Source organism: Pteronotus mesoamericanus, unplaced genomic scaffold, assembly GCF_021234165.1.
Source record: "Pteronotus mesoamericanus isolate MK-2021 breed Mesoamerican mustached bat unplaced genomic scaffold, CSHL_Meso_final scaffold_125, whole genome shotgun sequence".
NCBI lineage: Eukaryota > Metazoa > Chordata > Mammalia > Chiroptera > Mormoopidae > Pteronotus > Pteronotus mesoamericanus.
Genome location: NW_026555304.1, coordinates 8,447,444 through 8,474,936, shown reverse-complemented (window position 1 = coordinate 8,474,936; position 27,493 = coordinate 8,447,444). Strand labels below are relative to the sequence as shown.

The 27,493-nt window shown below is 44.4% G+C and overlaps 1 protein-coding gene across 1 annotated transcript; it reads right to left on the bottom strand.

Moving 5' to 3' along the window:
* Positions 1-1,806: 1,806 nt before the first annotated feature.
* CDK20 (cyclin dependent kinase 20) lies at positions 1,807-9,464 on the bottom strand. The gene is made up of 8 exons (XM_054588070.1): positions 9,155-9,464; positions 8,624-8,737; positions 6,672-6,860; positions 6,334-6,455; positions 6,087-6,149; positions 4,948-5,071; positions 4,351-4,506; positions 1,807-3,149 (listed from the first exon to the last, which is right to left on the bottom strand). Exons 1-8 carry the CDS (start codon positions 9,227-9,229, stop codon positions 2,952-2,954), a joined length of 1,041 nt encoding a protein of 346 aa, XP_054444045.1. The 5' UTR covers positions 9,230-9,464; the 3' UTR covers positions 1,807-2,951.
* Between the last annotated feature and the right edge of the window lie 18,029 nt (positions 9,465-27,493).

Below are 27,493 nucleotides of genomic sequence, written 5' to 3'. Positions count from 1 at the left end.
TGCCCTTATCCTTATCCTGACCCTGACCTTCTTCCTTAAGCTTGCCCTGATCAACTTGGTCCTTACCAGCATCTGTCATCCACCCTACACTTGTTCCTACCTCCACCTAACCCTGATCCTGATATTCACCCTCACTCTGAATTTCATCCTGGTCCTGACCCTTACCTTCACAATGACCCTCAGCCTCCCTCTTACACTGGTACTGGTACTAGCACTGGCACTTGCCCAGACCCTGGTCCCCAGTCGGGGGTGTGCAAGAGGCAATGAATTGTTTTTCACATTGATTTTTCTCCTTTCTCCCTCCCTTCCCCTCTCTAAAAATATGTAAAACATTTAAAAAACAAACAAAAAAGAAAAACCCACCCCCCTCCACTTCTCTCTCTACCCACCTGGATAATCTAGATACTCTTTCCATCTCAAGGTCTGTACACTTATTCACATCTGCAAAGTCCCTTTTGCTATGTAAGGCAACAATATTCATAGGTTAAAACATGGACATCTTTGTGGGTGGGTATTATTACACCTACCACAGAGGGTCAGTTATAGTTAAGGTCAGGTCAAGGACAAGGATGGGTCAAGATCTGGGCAAGAGTAAGGGTCCGGCTGAGAATGAGGGTCATCAAAATGATGGTCAACGCCAGTTGAAGCTTGACTTCAGGATCAAGGTCCAGGTCAGGTTCAACATCAGGATGGGATTAGGATGAGTCAGTGACAACAGCCAAGTGTGAGTAAAGGTTCTGCATGGTCAGTGTTAGGTTGAGGATCAAGGTCAGGGTGAAATTGAGGTCCAGATCAAAGTCAGTGTCAGGATCAGGGTGGTGGTAAGGTTTAGAGTGCAGATTAGTTTCAGCCTGAGTATGTGGTGTGCTTCAAGATAAGACTGTAATCCAGGGTCAGAACGACAGACCTTGTTAAGGTGAGGATTCAGTCTAGAGGTAGAGTGAAGCTGAGGGTCAGAATCAGAACGAGGGTGATGAGAGTCTCGTTCATGTTAGCATTCTGAGAATGACCAGTGTGACAAATTGTCATTGCCAAGGGTAACTCAAGGTCAGGATAAGTATGACAGTCATATTGATGGTCAGCATAAGAATCAGAGTCATGATGAACATCAAAGTATGAATGTCAACTAGAGAGTCAGTGTTAAGGTGAATGTGATGGCCAAGTTCATGTACAAGGTTAAATTCTAGGTCAAGTGGGGTCAGTTATGGTGACGGTCAGAGTTAATGTCAAGATCAAGGTCAGGTATGGGTAGGTAAGGGTCTGGTAAAAAATTGGGTGAGGATGAGTGGGTATGTCAGGCTTGGGGTGACAAGTAAGGGTCAGGTTCAGTGTAAGGCTTAAGTTCAGGGTGATGGTCAAGATCAGGGTGGGTTAAGGTTTAGGGTCTTGCGTGAGCAGTGTTGGTTGAGGGTCAATGGCCAAGGATGTGGATACAAACTCCCACTTATGTGGAGGTGAGAGCTACCAGAAATTGAGCTTGACTGGAGCTTAGAGTCTACAGATATGACTAGAGAAACAGGCAGAGGCCAGATCCCGAAAACATCTTTAAGGATATATGAGACAGCTCTGGCTGCTGTGGCTTAGTGGACTGAGTGCTGGCCTGTGAACCAAAGGGTAGCCCGTTCAGTTCCCAGTCAGGACACATGCCTGGGTTGTGGGCCAGGTCCCCAGTTGGGGGCACGCAAGAGGCAACAACACATTGATGTTTCTCTCCCTCTCTTTCTGCATCCCTTCCCTCTTTCTAAAAATAAATAAAAATAAAATTAAAAAAAAAAAAAGACATAAGAGACAGGCAGACTTTTCCCTGAAAGGAACTGGGGTTTATTTTGTTTTGTATTCCTTCTAAAAGCAAGGACTATGGCAGTGTCAGTCACCTCTGTCCTCAGTGCTTACAAAGTTTATTCACATGAAGCATGTAATGACTATTTTAAGAATAAAAGATTACTAAGAACTCCTCTAGTCTGTCTTTATTTATCCCTGAACCAACGCCACTGCCTCAGCATTACAGCACTAATGACAAGTCTTAGTATCTGAAAAGTTAAGTCCTTTCATCATTTTTCTACTCTTCTGTCTCTGCTTCCTCTTCTCAACCCTTTCATTTCCATGTATATTTCACAATATTCCTATCAAATTATTAAATAAGAAAAACAAGAGCCAGATGGAATTGTATTGGTATTTACTAAATTAACAAATGAATTTCAGGAATGCCTATGTCTTAATTTTTTTTTGATATCTCTTAGTAAAAAGATGGCACACCTGGTCCTGGCTCACCCTCCTCCAAATGGCGGAGGTGTCTGTAAACCAGATTAAAGTATTTGTTTCATAACCTTAGTCATCCTTGTCCTTGACTTCTGCCACCTCACCTCTAAGTCGGAGCTCCATCATATAAGGCTCCTAGGGAGCCCCTAAGACTAGAGTAGCCATGAATGGGGCCACTTTCCCTGTGACGACAGAAGTGAGGACCAGAAGATGACGACACCTCAGCCACTTCCCTTGAAAGGAATGGAAGAGGGGCAGAACCCAGGCAGAACTATGTGGTGTTTTTAATCATAAATCTCAAAAATGAACTAGTATTTAATATCTCTGAGAACAAAAGCAAACTAAACCTCCCTCCACACTTGGGTTTTGGAATTGACATCTTACTCTGTGTTCTCACAGATGGCTCTACCAGGACCATCCCTGACCAGAAGAGCAGCACCCGGAGAAGCAGCACCATGGCGGGCATGGTAGAGGGCTCACTGTCTCTTTCTGATGGGTAAGTCAGCAACACATGGAGGCCAAGGGCACAGCTGCAGGTCTCCTTCTCTGCTGGGGCTGGACATCCTCTTCGCCTGACCCGGGTAGGGCCAGCTATGGAGTGAGCCCAGTGTGGTTATAGTGTGGCCATAGGAGGTAGAGTCAGTCTGGAGTGTGGCCCTGGAACACAGGCTGGTGGGGTCTGGCCCCACATCTCAGCCCTCCGGGATGAAGCGCCGAATCAGCTCTGGGTTCAACAGCAATTCCTCAAGGGGACGGTCCATGTGAAAGTTGTGGACATTGGGAGGCCCCGGGTGGGCCTTGGGGGCCAGTCCCCCTGGGCGCTGGGGAATTGGCAGCTCCGAAGGGTGGGCAGGCAGGGGAGCTGTGAAGAAGTATTGGTGCAGGAGGGCCTGGGGGTAGCAAGCAAGGAACAGCATAAAGAAACCAATCACCTCTCCATCCCAGGCTCAGCTCACTTCCCTGAGGAAGAGACCAATCGTTGCCCTACAGAGGCTCATTCCTCCATCTGCTCATCCACTCAGCTGACACATCTCTGAGGGCTGACTGAGCACTGCTGAGAGGCTTGAGGTGCAGCAGGGCACAGAACATTCCATGCAGCCGGGGGTGGAGGACAATAAAGAAGGTGAAGTAAGAGTCAGCGCGTCTGATGACTAGTGCTGGAGAGGCAGCAGGACTGAAATGGAGAGAGGAGGTCCCCTGGGAGGTGTCACTTGTGCAGAGACAAGAGGGGTGAGTGAGGAAGGCACAGGGATAGAAGTACATCGACCCCAGGGCATGGAGGGAGTCCTGGCGCCGGAGGGAGGTGACTGATGGGGACAGGAACAGGTAGGGTCACAGAGGTGACAGCTTCCTGCCAGGTGGGAGGAGACACTGAATGGGCAGGAGTAGACTCTGGGAAGCAATGGGAGGGGGGAGGGGTGTGGGCTTAGACTGGGGTCAGCAGCAGGGGGCTGAGAAGTGGTAAGCTGGTCTCAGCATGTTTTGAAGGCACTAAGGACATGGGTGCTCACCATATGTATTAAAACATGCTGCTAGTGCCAAGGGGTGGGGGGAGAGTGGTTCACTGACAGAGACCCTGAAGCAATCAACCCATGGTCCTCTCTTCTTTCCCTGTATCCTTGCCACAGCCCATCTTCCTAGGTCCTCCTCCCAGGCCTCTGCTTATCATCTCTCTTGGAGAAACACCTCCTGTGCCTAAACCTGTCTTCCTCCAGAAAGCCTCCCACTCCCACAGCCTGGATGTCCTGTCTCACCATAGGGTAGAGCCCCCACGGGGACAGGGCCATGACTGCTTGTCCACTCTGGGCCAGGGCCCAGGACAGTGCATGGCATATGCCAATGCTGAATAAATACTTGCTGAAGGAATGAAGGGATGAAGGAGCAAGTCACCAGTATCTGGGGGTGTGCACTTTTGTGAGGTGAGCACGCCCTTCTAGTGGGCCACCCCTTCCAGCCCACAGCCCCTCTAGGGCTTGCTCAGGAGAAGCACAGTGGCTCTGAACCCCCCCCATCACATATTCTAAGGGATCTTTACCTCCTGGGTCATGTGAGCATGCATGAAGAGGATCAGGGTAATGGGGATCACCCTACCTGGGAGGCTGCAATGCGTTGGTATGGAGGATAGAGGAGGAAGTGCCCCAGAAGGTCCAATGCCTGGGGAGAGGCATCCGGCAGCACTTCCCCCAAGGGCACAGGAGACTGTTCCTTGAAGGAGATCTTGTTGTAGTCGGGCAGCTCCGTGATCTCCTGAGGAGAAAGGGGCACCTCAGGGCCAGCACTGCCAGCCAGCTCCCCATCAGTCCTTGCTCCCTGTCACCCATCAGCTCAGGCATACTAGCTGCTGCCCCATCCATGTACCCCGCTCTCACCCTATCACTCATGTCTTCATACACTCACTCAGTCCTTCAGTCCTTCATGCCCCCACCCTCTTGGACACTTGCTCCATCCTCAGCTTGATGAGAACTGCAGTGTGCTAGGGGCAGGCAGGAAGGGGCAGTGGAGAGGACCTGGCCTTCCTGCCTTCAGCATATCAGGGAGGGAGGGGCCCCCAAGCTGGGCCAGGACAGAGGTCTGGGATTTCAGGGGGGCATGGGGCCACAATAAATTACAGGAGATGGAAGTCATCAGCTGTTGGGGGAAATGGATGACACCTCCTCCCACCCCTCCCCACTGAGGGTCCCTGCAAACCGGCCAGACTTGAGGGCTAGGGGTGCCCAAGATGCGAAGTACACAGCAGAGCTGTTCGATGTCATTCTCCCCAGGGAAAAGTGGGGACCCATTCAACAGTTCCCCCAGGATACAGCCCACGGCCCTGCAGATAGAGAACCCAAACAGCTTACAGATTCACACCAAGGACACAGATCTCCCCATACCAACTCCATCATTTCATCATAAACACAGGTTTACTCATGCCAGCTCCATCACTCCCCATCATGGACAGATCTCACACCAATGCCTGCTCCTCACATGAGGGTCAATGCACCGACAAAGTAGCCTAGCAGAGGTGTTCAACCTGCAGCCCATGGACTGCTTGCATCCAAGGATGGCTATAAATGTGGCCCAACACAAAATCATAATTTTCCTAAAACATTATGAGATTTTTGTTGTGATTATGTGTTGCAATGTATTTGATGTGTGGCCTGAGACAACTCTTCTTCCAGTGTGGCCCACAGACACCAAAAGGCTGGATACCCCTTGGCCCTAAAGAGTTCTTAGCCAGGAATACAGACCCCCTAAGCAATCAAAGGCATCAAGCCTATAATAGAGCATATCACCCTTTCCTAGCATGTTTCAGGCCTCAGCTCTGGAACACACAACAACCACTCAACAGTTCTGAGACTTCTCCGAACTTCACTCTCTGGGACACACCGCCGCCTCCTCACATTCGGGGGCAGACCTCCAAAACAATCCACAAATCTCAAATTCTTACGCATGTACAAACCATCCTATCACAAATAAAGGCTCAGAGCCTTCATATCCAAGGATCCAGGCCTCTGGATAGCTTAGGGATGTTGCATTCTGGGTTATAATCCCCTGCATAGTAGGTAAATGCTCCACACTTCAGAACACCTCCCCAACCCCAACCCAGGAGCCTCCCACTGGGACAATCACTCTGATCCCACCCAACCCCGACCCAGTTCAAAAATATCATGGAGAATATTTATCCCAAACTCCTCAGAGATATCCTAACTGGGGAAGATACCCAAGGCAATGTAGAGCTCAAGGCAGAAAAATGCCCCTAAACAGCTTAGAGATCACATTGCTGAGGAGGAAAAGGTGGCTCCATGACCCACATCCCCCCCATGCCCAAACCACAGGAGTCTCACCACAGGTCAACCCCCTGGTCATATTGGCGCGCACCATACAGGAGCTCAGGGGCTCGGTACCACCTGTGAGAGGAAGGCAGGTGGTCATAGCTAAGTAAGCAATCTGACAAAGGCTGCCCCAGGTCACCCTGGCCCCCATACCAACCTTATGAGCAATGTCTGGAAAGGTACAGAAGCATCTTTTCCACAGCAGGAGTGTTGGGGCCTATCCATTGCTAAGTCCCGCCTGAGAACCGGCCCTCCCTACCTGGTGGCCACCTGGTGTGTGTAGAGGCGGCTGCCATCAGGGGAGAAGACCCGGGCCAGGCCAAAATCTGCTATTTTCAGCTGGCCTGAGGAACTGATGAGCAGGTTGGCCGGTTTCAGGTCCTGAGAGCACCAAAGGAGGTGTCAGCTCCTCCAGTGCCCCAAAGGACCTTATGGGCTCAGCCCAGACCCCCATCCTCTGCGGGACCACATCCCTGGCAGCTTACCCTAGGCCCCACCCTCTTCATCCCCCACCTCTGGCCATGTCTTCTTCAAGGGATGGCCCACCCCCAGCTCAGCTGGTCCTTTGTTCCTATCCCAGCCCATGCTGGGACTCACCCGATGCACGATGTTATTGGCATGGCAGAAGGAGACACCTTTAAGTAGCATCTGCAGGTAGCTCTTGACCTGTGCCTGGGCCAGCGGCCTCTGGGCGTGGCGCACCACCTCAGCCAGATCTGACAGCATGAACTCAAAGGCCAGCACAAAGCCTGCCCCATGCGGGAATACAGCCTTCAACTGCACAACCTGCAAGCAGGGCATCCTGTCAGCTCCCAGGCTCATATGGCTCAGATTCTCTCTGGGACCCCCAGCCTTTGCCCAGGAAGAAGATAAGACAGACAGAGGAGGTGACATGTGATCTGAGGTTGGAACCAAGGAGCAAATGACTGAACAAATCTACATGGTATGTCCAGGTTCTAATGAGGACAGAAGAGAAAAGGATGGGGTGGGGATGGTTATGCAGGAGGCTGGAAAGGAGCTCTGGGCAAGAGGGCAGCAAGCACAAAACCCGAGGCAAAAACAGTAAGGAGCCTGGAGGGAGGGTCATGTGCATGTGGGGTCATTTAGGGGAAGGCTACCTGCTCTGCTCTGCACTCCCAGAGCCTAGACAGTGTTTGTCATTGTCATGGGAGAGACACTTAAATTGTATTGAATGAATGAAAAGAAAGGCTGGAGGTGGGCAGAAGCAGATGGTGACAATGTTCTCCGTGTGAAGACAAGCCACTGGGAATGAACAACTTCATTTACATTTTTTGACTGTGGGATGGGGGCTGCAGTGGGGAGGTTGCTGTAGTTGTTCTGCTGAAAGCTGATGGTGGCCTAGGCCAGGGTGAAATCTGGAATGATTTCAAAATAGATCATCGGGTCTGCAAATCCACAGGATGTGGAACCTTGTCACCAGCTTCTTATGGGCCCTCCACCTCGGCCACACACAAGCTGTCAGCAAGCCCTTTCACTCTTCTCAAAAACCGAGAATGGACTTGTTGTTTTTCTGATTTTGAGGCTCATACACAATCATTTTACAAATCGAAACACACACGTATTTTCAGGTAATACACAAAATTATTTTTTAAAAACCAACAAAAGAAAAATCCTACCATCTATAGTCAACCTTAAGAGTGTATTCCCCCAGACTTTACAAGAGATATGATACATACAGACACATGTTCACATATACATATATATAATATTTTCATGCAAACCAGGATGAAACAAACAGCTTTATAGCAGGCCTTTGTCACACAATATGTCATGGATATCTCCAGAGGTTAAGGAACGAAATCAGAGTATCACCCACCCAAGATTGATCCATCTTTGTCACTCCTCTGGAAGTTGAGCACATTCTCTACTCCTGACATGGACAAGAGAGAGCCACAAATAGAATAAGGCTGGGGTATACGGTGTCCCTCTTTATGTGCCCACAGCCCCTCCCAGTCTGTCACAGCACAAATCATACCCGCTGGTCCTATAGCTTCTGTCCATCTCCCCTACCTCACTCAAGTGCTCAAGAGCCAGGTGAGGGCCAGTTTTTCACCGTGTTGCCAGTGCCCAACACAGGGGAGAGCCTACAGGAGACCCCAAGTTGAAAGCATCCAGACACCTCAGTCAGACCTGGGCAAAAGCCTCCACATACAAGCTAAGCACCCGTGAGAGGATGGCTGAGTCTGCTCTCCTGCACTGAGAGGTAGATCCTGAAACCTCCCTGCAGTAACCCAGCCTACAGAACATAACAGGAACACAGAAGGTAGCAGTTATTACCATTAGAAATCACTAAATGTTTTTGAGGAAAAGGCATAAGTTAGTGAATGAATGAGTATAGGAAGAAGTAAGTGGGTGAACAAAGTGAATGAGTGAGGGATGAAATAATTGGGTGAATAAGTAGACAAGAAAGGGAGTTAGTGAGGAGTTGGGAAGCATATGAGGGAGCAAAGTGGGTGTGGGCCCCGAGAGTAGAAGTGAATGGGGAAGGGCTGGCCAAGGTGCCTCCTCAGAACCCCAGCCTCACTCACATGCTGATTGTCCCCGATCTCCTGCAGAGCCTTGATCTCCCGCAGGGCCTGGTTGGGGATGCCTTCCTCCAGCCGCCGCAGGGCCACCTTCTTGAGGGCAACGATCTCTCCAGTCTGTGTGGGACACAATGCAGACACTGCCACCCCATTCCCCTCTGGGAAAGGTGAGCAAGGGAACCAGAAACGTGCCCTCTGGGTGGGATGCAGAGGCCTGAGGCCCTCGGGGAGATGGAAAGTACCCCCACCGCGTCCTGGAGGAAAATCATGGCCAGTCTAGGGCTCAGCAGTCGCAGAGCTGGGCAAACAGCTCAGACACATTCACTGCATGCTCCTAGTGGACAATCGCTGGCGGTAGAAAGCTGGCCACAACCTGGCAGCCCCTTCCCCAAACCCTTAAAGGGATTAAAGTGATGAGCACACACAACGAAGTTGAAGGAGGCAAAGTCCGTTGCAAGGGTCCGGCACTTCTCACAAACAGAAATGAATGTAACTGAAGGAGGAAGGCCCCCCGCGGCCCCGCCCTAGCCTCACCTCCACGTGCTTGGCCTTGAAGACAATGCCATGTGCACCCTCCCCAATCCGGCCTAGGATGCAGTACTGGTCCATCTCCTGTTCCGCCTCCAGCGCCCTGGTAGCTGCTTAGCAACTGAGCGGCCTCTAAACGTCCGGCCTGAGGCCAAGTGCAGCCAGGGAGGGTGTGCTGGCTTTGTCTGTACCTTCCTCTAGACCTCTGTCACCACGCCGCAGGTGCTTCATGTGGGGGAAGTCAGCCTTGAGCGGACAACAGCAGCCTCCGGATCCAAAGCCCGGAGCAGCAACAGCAAGGGCCCCTTCTCCTCTCCGCCCCGCCCACAGCACGTAAGGAAATATGCTAGGGCACGCCGGGAAGGCTGCGGCCGCGCGGGCGGGGCGGAGCTGCGGGGAGGGTTAGGTCACTAGGAGCCAATGCAGAAGGGAGATAGCCCGGGGCGGAGTTGTGGAGGGACAGTCCTTGGAGGCTGCCTGCTGAAAGGTCATTTGGCAGCATTTAGAGAAAACTTCGAAAGTGCAAACTCCGACTCTGAAAGTCCACATTTACCTCTGGCTGGGTAGCTCAGTTGGTTAGAGCAATGTCCTGCTAGCCAAGGTTACATGTTTTATCCGGTCAAGGGCACTGCAAGAATCAACCAATGAATACATAAGTAAGTGGGACAACAAATGCTGTCTCTCTTGTCACTCTGTAAAAAAAAAAAAGAAAAGAAAAGAAAAGAAAATCAGTAAAGAAAGAAAGTCTATCTCCTGAGGAAATATTTGGAGGATTTTGGAGCTTGAATGACTTTTTAAAATTAAATTTATTTATTTTTTTTTATCCTCACCAAAGGACATGTTTACTGATTTAGGGGCTGGGGGGAGAAACATTGATCTGTTGAGTGAATCTGAGACATTTCGTTTTAGGAAAGGACCCTCTACGACCCTCCAACTGAGCTAACCTGCCAGAGTGCAAATTGAGTGATTTTAATAAAATCATACCATCAAAGGATATTGATTAAAAAAACCCAGAAGTAGCTATTAAACTTCTAAAAAGATTCTCAATCTCTCACACACGATAAATGCACAATTTTTTGCCAATCAGATGGCCAAAGATTCCAGATCTAAGAGCCTATTGGCCAGGCTAGGGGAAAGCAGGAGCTTTCATACACAGCTTGTGGGAGTGTAATCCCCCTAGCCTCAGCAAGCCCACATCTAGAAATCCCCTCAACAGATAAGTAGCACACGTGTGAAATAATGTGCAAAATTATTAAATGAAGCATTGTTTGAATAGAAATATTGGAAGCACCACAAATTCTCAGCATCAAATAAAATATTAACCCCTGACCCATGTGGCTCAGCTGGTTAGAACATCCCCTAGTAAACCAAAAGTTTGCTGGTTAGATTCCGAGTCAGGACACATGACTGGGTTATGGGTTCTCTCTCCATTCCAGGCATGTACAAGTGGCAACCCATCAATGTTTCTTTCCCTCTCTTTCTCCTTCCTTTCCTCTCTCTTTAAAAACAAATAATTAAAAAAAATGAATGAGGAAACTTTTTAAGTAATGGAAAGATTTCTAAAACACATTGTTATAAAGGCAAGATGCAAAACAGCATACAGTGTGCCACTAGCTATGTGAAAGAAAAGGGAAAAAGAATATAAATTAAAATATAAAAAATAAATAATGCTTGCTCATGCATTACAAGATTTCATGACTGGAGCTACCTAGTGGAGAAGGGACTAGGATTGGGGACAGGATAGGAAGGAGGCAGACTTTTTACTGGGCCTCTTTGTATTCTTTGAGTTTTGAACCATATAATTTATTAATTGTTCACAAAAGTAAATATTTTCTGGCTTACAACTTCCACTCTTTTAAAAATTTTAGAAGGTGGTCTCAATGTCCATACAAAGATGTTCATCTTGTTTGATGATAGCAAAGGTCAGATAACAACCCAAATATATTTTGGCATCTCTGGAAATATGATTATCTACCCTCTCTGGGATTTATTGTTATTGCTTTTTATTGTTATTTGTTTTTTTTAACATATTTTCTGACCTAATTGTGTAATGTCTGTTTTCTTTATCATATGTGGCCTCTGAAATCTCTGCTCAGTTACCTTAGCTGTCAGCTAATAATTGGGGAGAGGTTTTTAATAGGGAGGGTCATTTCTGCAGCCAACATGGCCAGTGATCAGTGGTTCTTTCTTGACAGAGGTGGTCTGTGTGAATGTGAGTGAATAACAAACCTCTTGCCCTGATATGAATTTGAATCATCAGGCAGAAGTAATGGTAGAGGAATCAACATATTAGAAATGCATCTACTTTAGTCCTCTGCCTTCCTTCCCTTATCCTCCAGCTACACGTCAAAAACTTCTTTACTTATCTGTTCCTCTCTGGCTCCACTGACAAATTGTTTTCCAGTGATGTGATCAATTCAGGAGCCTAAGACTCATCCAATACCTCTTGTCCTTCAGCAGCTCTGGACTTTGTTCTCACTTACTTTATATCACGTTCCTTCCTCTCCTCCTCCTATTTATTTTATGAATATGGCAAGGTATTCCCTTTATGCCTTAGCACCTATATTGATGAATGCTATCCATCTTACAGAGCTGCTGTGAGAATTCAGTGGATTAATGTGTAGAACAATCTGACCAGTACTCAACAGTGAGTACTGGTAGGACTCTCATTAATCATAGGGAGTTCTGTAGAACCCTACACGCTTATGTATATTCACTTTCTCAGGTTATTTTCAAGCCCAGTGGCTTGGATGTGGTGAGGCAAACAAATGAAAAACAATATGAACCCTCTTGACTAGTTACTCAAAATGGGGTCTGCAGATCAGTAGCACTGGCCTCCCCTTGGGAGCTTATTGCAATACAGAGGCTTGGCAGCACCCCAAATGTACTGAATTTACATTTTTAATAAGGTCCTAAGATGACTTCAAATGCATGTTAAAGGTGGAGAAGGACCGCTCTATAAATTTGCCCTTTGTGTAAAGGAGAAGTGTCTACTCTGGTGCCTGCTGTTCCCTCAGCTAAGGGAAGAGGTGACAGCTTTCAGAAAGGACCTTTGTGAGGATTAAATATATTATCAGCCAATGTTTTAAAATACAACTGATTGTTAATCTTTCAGCTCCCCACCACAGCTGCTCACTATTTTCTCAAGACTGAAATTGAATCAGTGGCTTCCCATCACTCTTAGCATGTTATTAGCACCAAGTAATAAACCAGTAAACTTCTATGAGTGTCTATGATATGCCATCCTCAAATAGGGTCACTGACCAAGGCCCCAACCATAAAAGGTTGCAGTTGCTCTTGTTACATTCATATGTAGAGGCTTAGAGTGGGAATAAAGCAAAGCTAGCTGCAGTGGGACTCTCAAAATACTTTTCACCGGCTGGGGGCCATGACAGTTGGCAAATATCCTCCTCCTTAAGGGGGGCATGTGACTATAATGTACCTCAAAGGGTTGCTCCAATGATCATCATGCTGCTATCTGTCCATAATAAGTTCTTAAGTCCTTGATAAACACTCGTCATTTTAAATCGTTACAAGCATGAAGAGCTTTACCAGCAGTGATATGACAATTGTACATGAAGATGGGTAGATTCAGAAAAGTTAAATAATAACATATTTAAGGATTCAACATGTGGCATAATAAGTGCTGAAGCATGAATTTGACTCTTAAATCTTGTAAATTTTTAATCCCAAATCTCTTTTGTACTTCTTTGTGCTACAAAATAGCTCCATCTAGTGCTGTGTTTTTCCTTAAACAGTCTTAGCTCAAGCCATGTGCCATGTGGTCATTTTTAATGAGTTAAAGGAGGAAGAGATTCTCTCTTTAGCCCAGAAGTGATATGGCTAGAAGCACTGGGAGGGCCACAGGATATCATCGATAATCCCTTGTTTGGGCAGGCTGCTTTCTTCTCCTGGGGCTCTGGATCAGAAGTTTCAAGGGTAAAGTAAGGGCATTAATGCATTAGCCCTTGAACCTTTGAAGAAAGTAATATAGCTAATGTTCATGAGTACTTAAGATGTGCCAGAACCTCCTGGAAGCACTGTACATATTTTGCTGCTGCAAAAATAATTATTATTGTTATTCACATAAAATAAGGTTTAGAGAATTTTTCTAAATCTTCCAGTTTCAGGGGGCTAAAAAAGGAGGAGCTAAAATCACTACAAAATCCACCTGACCCCATTACCACACTATCCTTTGAAAAGAAAGGGAGAGAAGTGGGGGGAGGAGGAAATGGGTAAAGGGAAAGGGAAGTGGAGAGAGGGAAAGGGATTGGGGGAGGGAAGGGAAAAGAGGAAAAAATGGTGGAGCTGAGTTCATCTTAATCCACTTCAGGAAATTCCTGAAATTCCTACACAGGTCCTTGGCAAAGATATGCTAGGAAAGAATGTTTTTGGTTATCTCTCAATCAAGTTTCAATCTTAATCTGTCTCTCACACATTGTTTATTTCTCTCTCTCTCTCTTCTGTGCCCACCTATTGCTCTGTTATGCTATTGGAAAATTTGCCATGATTCTTGAAATACTAATCTCAAATAATAAACAATTATTTACTGATTCACACTGTTATAAATTCTGTCATTTTTTAATGGAAAGAACTTATTAATCTATGAATAACTATTTCATTTTCTTCATATTATTTGTAATCAATTATTCACTTATCATTGTTTATGCTTTTTCTACATAGAAAATCAATCTTCCTAATGAGATATAATGTACAATACATCCTCTATTACATTAAGTTATACTGATGCCAGTTTTAATTTTAATATTATCTTTGAGATAGTTAATTACTCTTGATTCATGCTAGAACAAAATATTAAAAATTTATGCACCAAATGCTCACCTCCTTGGAGGAAAAAAGGAATCTTGTGGAAAGACTTTGTAAAACATTGTGTTTTTCCTGTGTCAGGCAGTGGATCTCCCAATATTTTGAGATTTGAGAGGAAAGCTTGGTCTTCTGATGCTAATACTTTAAATGGCATCATACTTTTTGTTTTTCTTTGCCCCAAATTTCCTCAGCTTCATTACCAGTAGAAGGAGAGAGAACAGAAAGAAAACTTCTATCAGCTATGACATTTACTCCTAGTCAGCTAGCCGTTCTAAGTAATATGTTTGAGGAGAACCCTTACCCTGGTCATCCTTCCAGAAAAGAACTGGATGATATTCTAATAATGATGACGCTGAAATGTATATGAGTTTCATACTCCCTTAGAAAGGGATGTCATCACTTCCTGACATTTATAGTTGCAGTAGCCATGTGTCACTAACGGTCTACTCAGGAGATGGAAACTATACAGTAATTTGAATAGGAAAAGTTTACTATAAAGAATTAATTAACTATAATGGGGGATAAGAGTAATCAGAGATTGGCTAGGAAGTACAAAGAACTTGAAAAAATATAAGAATAGCAGATACAAGGAACAGTCACTACCCTAGGGTTGAGACGGAGTGCCCAGGTAGAGGTCCTCAGGGTACCCCCAGGCTGCGGTCTACTGAACGGACAGGGAAGTGACTGGTGTGCCATGCTGGTGAAACTTGCCAGAATTCTTCCTTTTGGTGTTTGCCATAAATCTCCTGTCTAGGTGTTAGAGGAGGCTGTTTATGAGAGGTATTTACCAGGGCTACTTGCTACAAAACCACTGAAAGATGATACTGGAGGAAGTTGTGGGCCACGGGGTGCCTCCCAGTACAGTGCACTGCAGGAGCCAGGTGCTGGACAAGCCACCGTGCCCAGTGAGCCAAACATTGGAGAAGCTGCCTATGCTGCAGGGGCTGGAAGCTGCAGGAGCTGTGTGTGCTGGAGGAGGTGAGCACTGGAGTGCTGTCAGCACTCCAAGGGCCTGCCAAGCAAGAACCTGGAACCAGAAAGAAAAACCCCTCCTCCTTCAATGTCTCTGCAATGCCCTCTACTGACAAATATTACTGCCATTGTGCCAGCAGCCAAAGGAAAAAACAAAGGGCCAACTCCATTGCCCAGAGTGGGCAATGAGGTGATTTTAGAGCCAAGAAACAAGAAACTGATAACTAGCTGGTGTCATGGGGTTAGAGAAAAGGACAAAGTGGTTTGATTCCAAAGAAGTTAAGACAGTAAAAGTCAGCAATCTTATCATGCAGAGTGAAGTGTTATTATTCTTTTACATTTTTGATCCTTTATAATGATTAGTAGTATGTATTTTATGTATATGCATAACATTATATGAGATGTAATATAATAGGTGGACATATGTAAATTAGGATATTATTTACATATGGGTATAGAATGTCATTTATATAATATTATTCAATAATGTAACTCGTCTTCTTTTCTAAATGAGAGAAATTAATTTCACAGCTCTTAATTGATTTGCCTAGAGTCCTGCAGATGGCTGGAAAATAACAGTGATTAAAATCCAGGTTTCTAGATTTTTTTCTTGTGACCTGACCGTCATTCATCCACTATGTCTAAGGGTGATGGCAGCCAGGGGCAGTGAGGCAACTGGTATTTCTGGATGACTGACTAGAGAGAATTCAAGGACAAAGGTAGAATTGATTTGTACTTGATTGAGGGCTTTCCTTGCCATAAGAATAGTTTGGGTAAGATTAAAGAGTCAACATGTGGGGGTACAGGGTCCCAAGGTGGGCTGGGAGGTGAGGGGCACATCAAATAATCAAGTTCCAGAACAAAATAGATGAGTAATAAATGGAAGGAAACTGGGAAATGTCAGATGGGGCCAGGTCACTAAGGCTGTGGCTTAGATGGAAGGAATATGAACTTCTTGCTTTGCCTTGCAGGAGAAGCAAAATCATATCTACCCATCTTGGGTTCTCAGCTAGGACCCTTTAACAAAGATATTAAAAAGAGAAAAACAAACAGTTTATTATCTCATGAAACAACCATCACATGGAAGAAACCTTAGCAAAAAAAGTAACTCAAAGTGGTGGCTTAGAACTGCAGCTTACATAACATCACCAACAAAAAAACAGTAATTTTTCACAGAAATTACAGGACAAAAGAAGAAATGTAAGGCTTTCAAAGGTGGCAAACTGGGGAAGGTAAATATATGGGACAGAACTGAGGGAGAAGGCTTATTTGCAGATTACTCTGGTGACATTTTTGAGAGATCAGTCTGTCTCCAGTGAAAGGAGAATTTATTTCCTGCTTTTGCCCATGTTCACAGCAGCATTATTCATGATAGCCAGAAGCTGGAAGCAATCAAAGTGTCCATCGACAGATGAATGAATAAATAAAATGTGGTATACACAAAATGGGATATCATTCAATCTTAGGAATTAGAAAGTTTTTGGAAGGAGACTTGACTTGGGGTAGTGAACACACAATATAATATACAGATTATGTATTATAGAATTGTACACCTGAAACTTATATAATTTATTAACCAATGTCACCCCAATGCAATAAAATTTTTATAAAATAAAATAAAAATAAAAAATAAATTTGATGGTAAATAAAAAAATAAAGGAATTTTGACACACACTATGAAGCAAATTAACCTTGAGGACATTATGATCAGTGAAGGTCAAGAGTTTTGCTAAACTACTCTGTGATATTGCTGCCTCAGCATTCATTTAGAAGAGCCAAGCAAACTGCAGGAGTCTTGAGCTCACACTGGGCCCTCCCTGGAGCCATGATTAACCAGCCTGCAGAATCACAAATATGCATGTTACTGATGTGACTTCCCCAATGTCCCTGTGAGCAACAGCCTCCCTCCTAGAGCCTTCCTTGTGTACACCCCTTAGGTAAGATCCTGCGGAGCTTACCAAAACTGTGCTCTTTTTGGTTTGAACTGACCAATCCAGCTCCAGGCTAGGAACACCAAAGCACTCTATACATGGACCCTAATAAGGGCATGTGCCCCTGGTCCTTCCTCTCTCTCTGCTTGTGCCCTGCCTTTGACCTTCCCATGTGTCCTGTCTCTTCCTTCAGGTCCTGTGAGTAATAAACTTCTCTATAGTGTAGCAATACCTTTGTGCCCTTTTGTTGCAGCTCACCATTCTGCATGCTGGGGCTCCTCGTAGCAAGTGTTAATTTAACAAATTCAAAACAGTGAATTAACTAGTCACAAAAGGACAAATACTGTAAAATTCCACTTATATGGTGTCTCTAGAGTAGTCAAATCCATAAAAACATAAAGCAGAATCATGGGTGTCAGTGTCTGGGAGAAGAGAGGCTGGCAATTAGTGTTTAATGGTACAGAGTCTCAGTTTTGCAAGAGGTAAAATTCTGGAGATGGAGAGTGGTGATGGCTGCACAACGATGTGAATGTAATTTATGCTGCTGAACTGTAGACTTAAAAATGGTTCCAATGGTAAATCTCATGTTATATTATACTACAATAAAATTGTTTTCTCTGGCGTGATAGTTGCACCAGTGTCCAGTCATGAACTTTACCACAATTTGGGTCAATTGTTGTAAATGCCACAATTTTACCCAACCCTTGGATTTGTGGACAGAAAATATCTGTTCCCATTATGGCTTGCCTTTCCCTCTTTAATCTTCTGTTTTTTGATAAACAGAATTTCTTAATTTTAATGAAGTCAAATGTATTATTGTTCCCTTTATGGTGAGTGTTTTATATGTTTGTATAAGAGTCTTTTGCTTATCACAAGACTTGTAAAAAGGCAACAGGAGAGTTGGCAGCCCTGGGCTGGAAGTGAGAGTCAACAAACAACCAGGTGGCATTAAAGTTTGGCTGCATGAAGGCTATTTGTTCAGCTCTGAAATGTTCCCATCCTCTAACAACTCAAGTTCTAAAGATTCTAACATCACGATTTTGTGACCAAATAGCTAGATTCTTCTGCAACTTGGTCTCTGACCCTACTCAAGTGATTCAGTTGTTTTTCAGTTTAAACACTGACTTTGTCTACCTGACAAACTGCACTCCCTACATTGTTCATTTCATTACAGAAGCAGGTTATTTTGCAGGATCTAAAGGAAACTGAGCCATTGATCCATGCATTGCAACCCCTGCCCCTCATGTTTTATGACTCCAAGCATTGACCATATCCCATGACTCTACCTGCTGACCATGATTCAACTGCAATTAACCATTGTTCTGATCTCACAACCACAGGTCCAAATGACCACTGAAAGTCCAGTAGCCCCCACCAATCAGAAAATGAATGAGGTAGGTTTATAGTCTTGCTTCTCTAGCAACCCATTTCTTTGATCATCAGTACCTTGCAACTCTCACTTTTAAAACCTTTGCCTTACTTCTCCCAATTCAGAGTGTGTCTTCGGTTCATGTTAAGGCTATGTGTTCTAATTTGCAAATAATATCAGAATATAACTCTCTTTTAATTTCTCAGAAGAGCCCTGTGGAACTTTTATTTACAGTTCTTTCCAAGCTGAAATCTGTTTTCTGGAAGGTTTCAATATGGGCAAGCTCCTTCCTGACTGTAGAGTGCTTGGTAGATGGGACACCTTCTGCTCTTGGAACCCTTGGTCTGTCTTTGGGAATTTTTCCCAGAGGGAGCTGCCCTTGCAGACTTCCTGGTCAGCCAGTTTGTGTGTAATGATCCTACTAAGATGTGGCCAGCATCCTATTTCCTACAGCTTGCTGCTGGAATCTTACCACCAGAAATAAGTCCTTGCAAGGACATTCACTATAGCTCCAAAATATTGGAAAGAAACATGCACAACTATCAGTGGAGGCAAGGTGAGCTAAAACACAGTGAATCCACATGCAAACTGAACTTCTGCAGCCATTAAATGCTACATCTGTGCCGATACAAAGTGATGTCCAAGAGAAGGACACACATTTTACAGTCTGATAGATTTAGCACTTATACATTTTTGTAAAATAAATCTTATGTGTATAAATACAAGAAAACTTTGGAAGAACAATGTAAATGGTTACCTCTGGGTTTGCAATTGAAGGGACAGGTAGGTATTGGGGGGCTGTGGTAAACAGGATGTTTCACTCTAACTTCATACCATTTTTAAACCTGCGTGGGATTATTGTTGGTTTTGACTTCATCTGTATGGTATATTTTCCTCTGTAATTTTCATAATGAAACTAATAAAACAAAATTAAAATGGGAAGGAAGAGATTTGCTTCAGTTGTCTATGTCCTTTCCTCCAGACCCCAGGTTTCTAATGACAAACAAAATGTTATATGTGTGCCAGAGCCAGATAACTCCTTGGAAATCATGACTCAGTGTATCCCTTATGGGGAACTCTGGCCCACAGAGTTCCTGGATTCACTGTGGATGGAAGAATTGTTCCAGACACCATTTGCCTGTTAAGGAAAGGGGAAGATGATTCCCTCTAGTGGGGAATGTCCTGAGCCCCTGTGCTCAATGGCTTTTATTGAGAGGGTTACCAGAGGGGGACAGGTAGCAGGAATGTATAGGTAATCTAATTAGGTCAGTATCTTAAGTTTACAGAGAGTAGATGATGTTTGAAGAAGACAAATGGCAGAAAACACCAAATTGCTTGGGTCCCAGATGAGTAAACATAATGGCGCCAAATGGTTTTTGGGTCAAGGTCCAGGAATTATGTAAATTTCCTTCCCAGGCTTGAGCTAGTTATCTGGTGTGAGATTAGGAGAGTTTGAGAGAGAAACAAAGCATGCTTTGAGGAGTGTAATTTACTCCTAGGCCTGATTTCCCTTGGAGCTATTATCAGATCCTGCCTATCAACCGCATTACCAGTTTCCTGGCCAAGACCTATGGAGCCTCTCCCAGGCCTGAGCTTGTGTGGGACTATAGTCTCTGATATCACTCAAAGTGGCCCTCTATACTCCCTGACTCTGAAGTTTAGGTTAAGACATCGGATCTGCCACTTGTGATATGGTACCCTTGAGGGAAGTGATTTCTCAATCTCCTCCATAGCCCTATGGTAATTTATGGCAATTTTCTCATTCCCACGTATATCCTTTTAGGGGAGGAAATCTGTGGAAAAGGCACATAAAACCTTTGGAGGAGATAGTACAACCTGTATGGCTAGGGTCACTAAATAATTGGGTGATGCTCAGATAAGGCCAGGGCTATGTGTTTATATTTCAAAGGCTTTCAGAGATGGTCTGTTTTATTCACCATCTTTCACTGTGCAGAAACTAAGGCCTAGAAAGCAACATGTCCTACCAAAGCCACGTACCCTATCCTTAGGCAAGTTTCCAGACAAGGCTAGAATGAGAGCTGTCCTCTTTCACTAAGGAAACAGTTTACAATTTCTAAAAGGCATCTCCCTTCAGGGAACTCTATCTATGCACCTGGGAAACTATCAACTCTCCAGGTATTCTGGGTCCTGGTGGCCTTTTCCTGAGAGGTGGGAAGACGGCAGAGGATGGGCCAATAGTTGTCAACCATATCCAAGGGTAATTTGGGAAAAAAGTGAAAGGAGGACCTAAACATTTTTCTATAAATGCAGAAGCCTCTGTGTCCCTCTACAGAAGCCTCTGTGCCATGGAAACATAAAACCCCATCCCAGAGCCTGAACTGGTACCCCAGCTCTGCCACACAGCTTTAGTCTACCATCAGGGCTCCTATCTGAAGCTGTGCTGCCTGGTAGAAATATAATGCAAGCCACATATATAATTTTGCATTTTATAGTAATCACATTAAAAAGGTAGAAAGAAACAAGTGATATTGATTTTAATATTGTATTTTTACCCAATATGTCAAAATATTATCATTTTGATGATGTAATAGACATGAAAATCACTGAGCTGTTTCATATTCAGTTCTTACTGCTGAGTCTTCTTCAAAAGGCAGAGTGTGTTTTGCTCTCACAGCACATCTCAATTTGGACTTGCCATACTGAGGTGCTCAGTGAAGCCATATTGACTATGAACACCCCCACAGCCCATTTAGAAGAGAAAACAGGGCAGCACTTCATAACTAAGACTGTCTTGAATCCCAGGGCTGCATCTTCTACAGGGTCTGGGCCTGACCTCCATTCTTGAAAAAATGGGGGATAAGAGGCATAGTGAGGACCAAATAACACAGGGTAGGTCTAGGGACAAGATTTGGCCCAGAGCAAATATGCAAACAGGCAAGCCCTTGAGCTCTGGACTTACCTTCCATGACCTTGCCCTATCTGCCATCTGGTCTCTGCTTTGTTCCATACTTTCCTACAACAATGCTTGAGTTTCTCTCATTTTAAAAAGTTTTCCTTAAAACTCATGTCCACCCTTGTGCAGAGCTCCTTCTGTTCCCCTGTAAACTTCCACAGGGGTCATACTTGTTTTCCTCATTCCCGTACCTTCCTGCAACTGCTTCACTCCCATGCATTCCTTGCAAGTGCAGGAGGTCTTCTCAAACACGAAGTTTGGTCCTAAATGTAACTCTGGGAGGTAAGAGGCAAAGAGAGAGTTTACAATTGTGAAAGAGGTGGTGGTGGTGGTCCTTGGGGGTCATGTTGTTAACTTAAAAATAAAAGGCCAAAGTGAGAGGCAACAATCATTTATTTAGATCAAAAGAATAGCTATTCGGCAATCATTGATTCAGGCAAAAGCTCAAATAAAGTCCTGATTAGAAGACAAAGGCAAGGGGTATTTATGAAAAAGGGAAGATGAACAACTACATCAATAGAAGGGAGACATTTCTATAAGTGCAGATAAGCTAACACAGTGAAGCTAACTCTAAAGAATGTCTTTAATTTCCAATCTGGTAGTCATTAGTCCAATAGCCATAGTATCTGCTTTCTTGTTACCCTTGAAAATAGCTTTTTAAAACACAACATTTATTTAGGTCCAATCCAAAGGTTTTTTGCCCTGTTTTAACATTCTTAAGAATAGAGTCATAAGTCATGCAAGACAGTTCTAGGATGGTAGCTCTGGCTCCCCTTTCAAGTGTCCCATTGGGTCATTGTGCTATTGTCTGGGGTCCTAGTGGGGTTGTTGTAGGTTCATATAGGATTGTAGGGGGTTTTGTGGGAGTTATGTGGGATGGAGTAAAGCACAGGGGTCGTTTGGGGGTTCTATAGGGTCACATGAAGTCACATGGGATCCTTGTGTGGTGGTATAGTGTCATATGGGGTGCTGTGGGGTTTCATATGTTCATTGAAAAGTGGTTGTGGGGTTGTGCCAGGCCTTGTGGGGTTAAAGTAGTGTTAAAAGGAAACAATAGACCTAAGATAGAGGAACTTTTGCTAAGTTCTATCAAGACTTAGTACTTAACCTAATTGCACTTTCAGCCTCTCCCAGGAGTGGAATTTTAAAACATTCACTGGAATTTCCTGATCAACACTAGTGAGATAATCTGCCTGATAAGGCTTCCAGCCTTTCCATAGGGGAAAGTGACCTTGCCTGAAATAATTCTCTTTTAACTTTCTTGCCCCACCACTTTTTGCCTATAACAACCTTCCATTTCATAGAGCTCCTCAGAGCACCTTTCTATTTACTGGATGGGATGTTGTCAGGTTCATGAGTTGTTCAATTAGAACTCTAAGTATATCTAGCTGGTGTGGCTCAGGGGATTGAGTGCTGACCTGTGAACCAAAGTGTTGTTGGTTTGATTTTGGCCTAGGACACATGCCTGGGTTGCTGGGCCAGGTCCTCAGTGGGTGGCATGTGAGAGGTAATCACACAGTGAAGTTTCTCTCTCTTTCTCCCTCTCTTCCCCTCTCTCTAAAAGTAAGTAAATAAAACCTTTTTCTCTTCTTTTAAAAAAAGGACTTTAAATAGATTTGATTGAATTTTTGTTCTTTAACACCTGAAACTTAGGGTTAGGTCCTAAATATGACTCTGGGAGGCAAGAAACAAAGTGAGGTTTCAAGGGTAGACAAGATGGTGGTGATCAGTCATTGGTGGTGGTATGGGGTAGTGTGGAGTAATTTTAGGTCTTTTGGGAATTTTGTGGGATCACATGGGGCTGCATGAGGTCCTGTGTGGTGTTGTAGGATGGACTGAGGTCATATGAGGTCATAAAGGATTAGTGTACAGTTGTGTAGCTTCATGTAGGGTCGTTTAGAGGTTATGTGGAGTCTTGAGGGGTTATGTTGGGTCACGTAAGACTGTATGGAGGTGTCCATGGGGCCAGGTGAGATGATGTGGGGATTGTGAGTTCTTATGGGATTGCATGAGGTCATTGTGTTATCAAGCAGCAAGTAGGGTCCTGCTGCTTGCTGCCACCCTCTAGGCAAAATTCCAGAAGCAAAGGTTTGGAAATAAAAGAAAGGAGTCTTTATTAAAAACTTCATAATTTTGGAATAACAGCTTCCTAAATTCATTAGTTACTTAAGCCTATCAATTAATGCTAAACTCTTTAACACCTGAGTTCTCCTACCATTCCTTCTGTTAGTTTTAATTATTATATTTCCATAGGGTTAGTTTACAAACTAAAACAACATAAGATACAAAAGCCACACATTTTTGGAAAAATGGCAGGCTTCTGCCTCACAGCTTGTCCTCTCTAGAACACCCAAAGAATAACTCTGCAGCCCTCTGCTAAGCCAGCCTGATTGTAGGCTGTACCCAGAGTTCCTTCTCATCAAAAATAACATCCACTGGGAATGCAGACAACTGCAGCATGGTCCCAGGCATCCTTGAGGAAGAAAGAAGAGAGCCAGAGAACCTACTCAAGATCCCTTCTTTTATTCCAAATCTTCTAGCCCATAATTACAAGCACTCTAAAGGTATTCAGCTTCTCAGCCAATCCTACCTTCTCCTATAGTCCCTCCCTACTCATCCCCAGTGTCCTGGTCAGATCTCTCTGTGTCACTTCCCCCTTTAACACTTATGGAACTTTGTAATCTTACAAAGGCAAATGGGCTATGGTCTCATTCTTCTGTAGCTACTTCCTTCTGGCCATGGCCATAGTCCTATCTATCCCCCGGTCCAGAGATCCCTAATAGAAAGGGGGCCTGGAGTGGAGGGAGGCCTTAACACAAGGGAAAAGGATCTTGCAAAGTCCAGGTCAGTTGTCTATCTCTGGGAAGTGGTGTGTACAATGTCTAAAGGATAGCATTGCTGGACAAGTTGTCATCCTTGTTGTACTCTGGAGGTGACAATATTTCTGATGAAGAAAAAGTGGCTTCCCTGGAGGAAGGTGTGCAAAGCATGTCACACCTGTCCAAAGCCCTTTTGCCCACTATACTTAACTCAGGGTGAGGGCTAATATTCTAGGATTCCCTCCTTTAATACTTCTGGGCCCTTTCTCTCCAAGCTATTAGAGCAGAAAAGGAAACCAGCTTTAAAGTGAAGCCCACAGACTGCCCTATACTTCACCAACTCAACCATTTAGTCCATTCAAACCATTGAGTCTAAGGAGGCAATGATGCAGATGGGATTCTCAAGTGAGACCTATCTTGTGTAAACAATCACCCAGGTAATGAGGTCATAAGCATTCACCTTATCAACACAGAAATAAGAACACACAAGATAACTCATACTACAAATCACAAACCAGTCTCTAAGTCGATGAAACTGTCTTTTGAGAAGACATCCAGTTGCAAAGCCTTTGCTGCAATGATGTTGAACAATGACAACTTGACAAATCCTTGCCCATAAATTAAGGCTTCATTTGAAAGTGAAAACAAAGCTTTGAAGAGTTAGCTATATTAGAGTCTAATGTCCACCACTGAGCATTTGATTTTCCTTGTTACACAATTTTTCTCCTTAAGATCACTCTCATTTTCTTCAAAGGGTCTGCATTAAGTCCACTTTTAATTTTTACCTTTTTGTTTGCATAAATATAAGAGCAACAATTGATCACATAGGGTCCTTAGGTCTGTTTTGCTGGACTTCACACAAGGAACTTTTGGGTTGAGCCTTAGTCAACCCTTCAAGGCACAGAAACCAAGCCACATGCCTGACACCTAGCTTTTCCTGCAGTACCTATCTTCATCAAGTCCTTGAGGTTCCTGTCATGTCTTAAGCTTCCTCCTTGCCATCTTTCAGGAGAGCAATCTTCATTCCTTCTGTAGGAAGACTGCCATGAGCCACACAACCAGAAATGGTACCAGGCGATTTCTCCAGTGGACTTTCATTAGCTTTGAAAGTCAATCTCAATTCTTCAAGGCCTTCTGGTAACAACCGGAGTCCTGGCCTGCATAATAGTCCAGTCAAAGTCTTGGTTAACAAAACCACCATTGGAAACTGGTATTATTGGTTTTATGTAAAGAAGTATGCCATCTTTAGAATGCCCAACTCTGGAGAGATCAGGTAGGGAGAAAAATACAAAGTGTGAAGGAAAATCTTTGTCTTTCCAATATCCACCAAGGTTGCATTTTCATGCCTTATACCTTCCATTATTTCCATTCCACTTGATGTGAAGTTTGAACTCTTCCTGTCTTCCTGGAAACCTCAGTATTCTTCCATAACAGAAACAAAGCAAAATCCAAAGCAAAGACAGAGTCCCAAAAGATGAAGGAGGACTGGAAGTAGCCTTAGAATCTTGTCTCACACCTACCAGTCACACTAACCAGTCACACAGATGACCTTTCCAGGTCCCAAGTGGCCCAAAGCCCCAGTGGTAGAGGCATTTTCTCATCTACCAGCGTGCCCACTGGTCTCCTGGCAGACATGTGACTTCTCACCACCAGGTTGCATGGCAGAAACATGTTCTCTTGCCCCAAGCCAGATTCCACTGGCACTAAATGACCCTTTCTAGGTCTCAAATGGCAAAGGAATTCTCTCCAACCAGCTTCACAGATGACCTCTCCTAGGTCTCAATGGCCAAACGGCAGACACAGAGGCTTCCTGATGTATCCAGAACTGTAAATTTCAAAACACATCCCCATAATATCAGAAAACAAACAAAGAAACCAAGGAAACAAAGAATAACTGTACCCAAGAATGTTCCCTTTTCTATAGGTTTAAAACTTTCACATTTTGATATGCCTTTACTCATTCAGATTTAGCCGTAACTCTAAATTCTTATTCTTTTCCACACTGAGAAGGGCCATATTCAAACTGAGTATCTGGCAGCCAAGAGTCCCTAGATTTACAAGCACATGAATAAAGTAAAAGAAACATCGTCGTTACCTTGTGTTGGAGGTCACCGTCCTTTTTTGGAAGAAGAATTTCAAATCTCCTTCTAGCGTGCAGGTCCAACTTTCTCTATCAGCATCAGCCTCAACAGCAGGGTCTCCATCCTCCTCAGGTGGTGTCCATTTTCTCCGTATGTGGTGGATCCAGCGCTTGATTTCCATCAACTATAGGGAAGAATGCATTGTCAACAGGACACCATAAGGACCAGTCCACTGTTCAGCCAACTGCTGTTCAGGGCCTTGAGCCTGCTGGGTTTTTCATCTGTCTTGGGATGCAGTTAGTACCAATGGCACTAACTGGATTTCAGCTTTCTATATCTCTGAAAAAGGTTATTTAAGCTACTTACCCTCTGGTTGGGGAGGAGAATGTAAACCATTTAATCTTAAGTGCCCTTGGTTTAGAGAAGATGGAGTTAGCAGTTTAACAATCTACGTAGTTTCTTTATTCCACTTGTCCTGGTTTACTGGCTTATCTCACATTCATACAACTGATACAATAACATGAATAAATCTCAAAAATATTTTTTCTGACCAAAGAAGCCAGGCACAAGAGAGTACATACTGGATGATTCCAACTGTACAAAATTCTAGAAAATTCAAACCTAATCTTTTCTATTTTCCCCTTTTTAGTTTTGGACGTTCTCTTCTCCAATGGCTCTCCTCCTTGCAATAGGCACATTGATTAGTACTTAGGGGCCATTTCTACCTTTGGCCTTGCCACCCTGTTTCTAAGAATGTCCTGGCCTGCTTTATCTTCCTTTCTTCCTGGGCATTGTGAACTTTAAAGGCTATGTCTACCAGCTGAGAAGGATTCATTCCCAATGCCCCATCTAACTTCTGGAGCTTTCTTCTGATATCCAGGGCACTTTGCCCATAAAACATCATGTTCACCATCCACACATTCTCTGGTGCCTGTGGATCAGCATCAGTGTGCTTCCTATACTCCTGATAAATCCCCTATAAAAATTCAGAAGGGTCCTCATCTGGTCTTGTTGAATAGCCTGTACCATATTTAGGCTCTTTTATTTGGGCACCCCCTTCTTAAATCCTTCCAGTATTCACTTTCTGTAATGTTCCAGAAAGTCTAGGCTCCCTCAATGTGGGTTCCAGTTAGGCTCTGTCAAGGGAATTGCCCCAGCTTGGTTGGGAAGTCCCATCAGGATTCTCTTGGTGGAGAGGTTGGGCCTCCTCATTAGCCCTGTTTACAATTAGCTGTCTCTCATCTGCAGTTAACAAGATATTTAGTTAAACCTTCACATCTGCCCAGTTTGGATGATGAGTAGCAAAGATGGAAGTGATAAGATCTGCCATTCTCTGAGGATCCTCCCTTTATGAGGGGTTGGAATTATTCCAAATCAGTAAGTCTGAAGTGGGGAACAGAGTGTGGGCCCAATAGTAGCGAGTAGGGTGGCC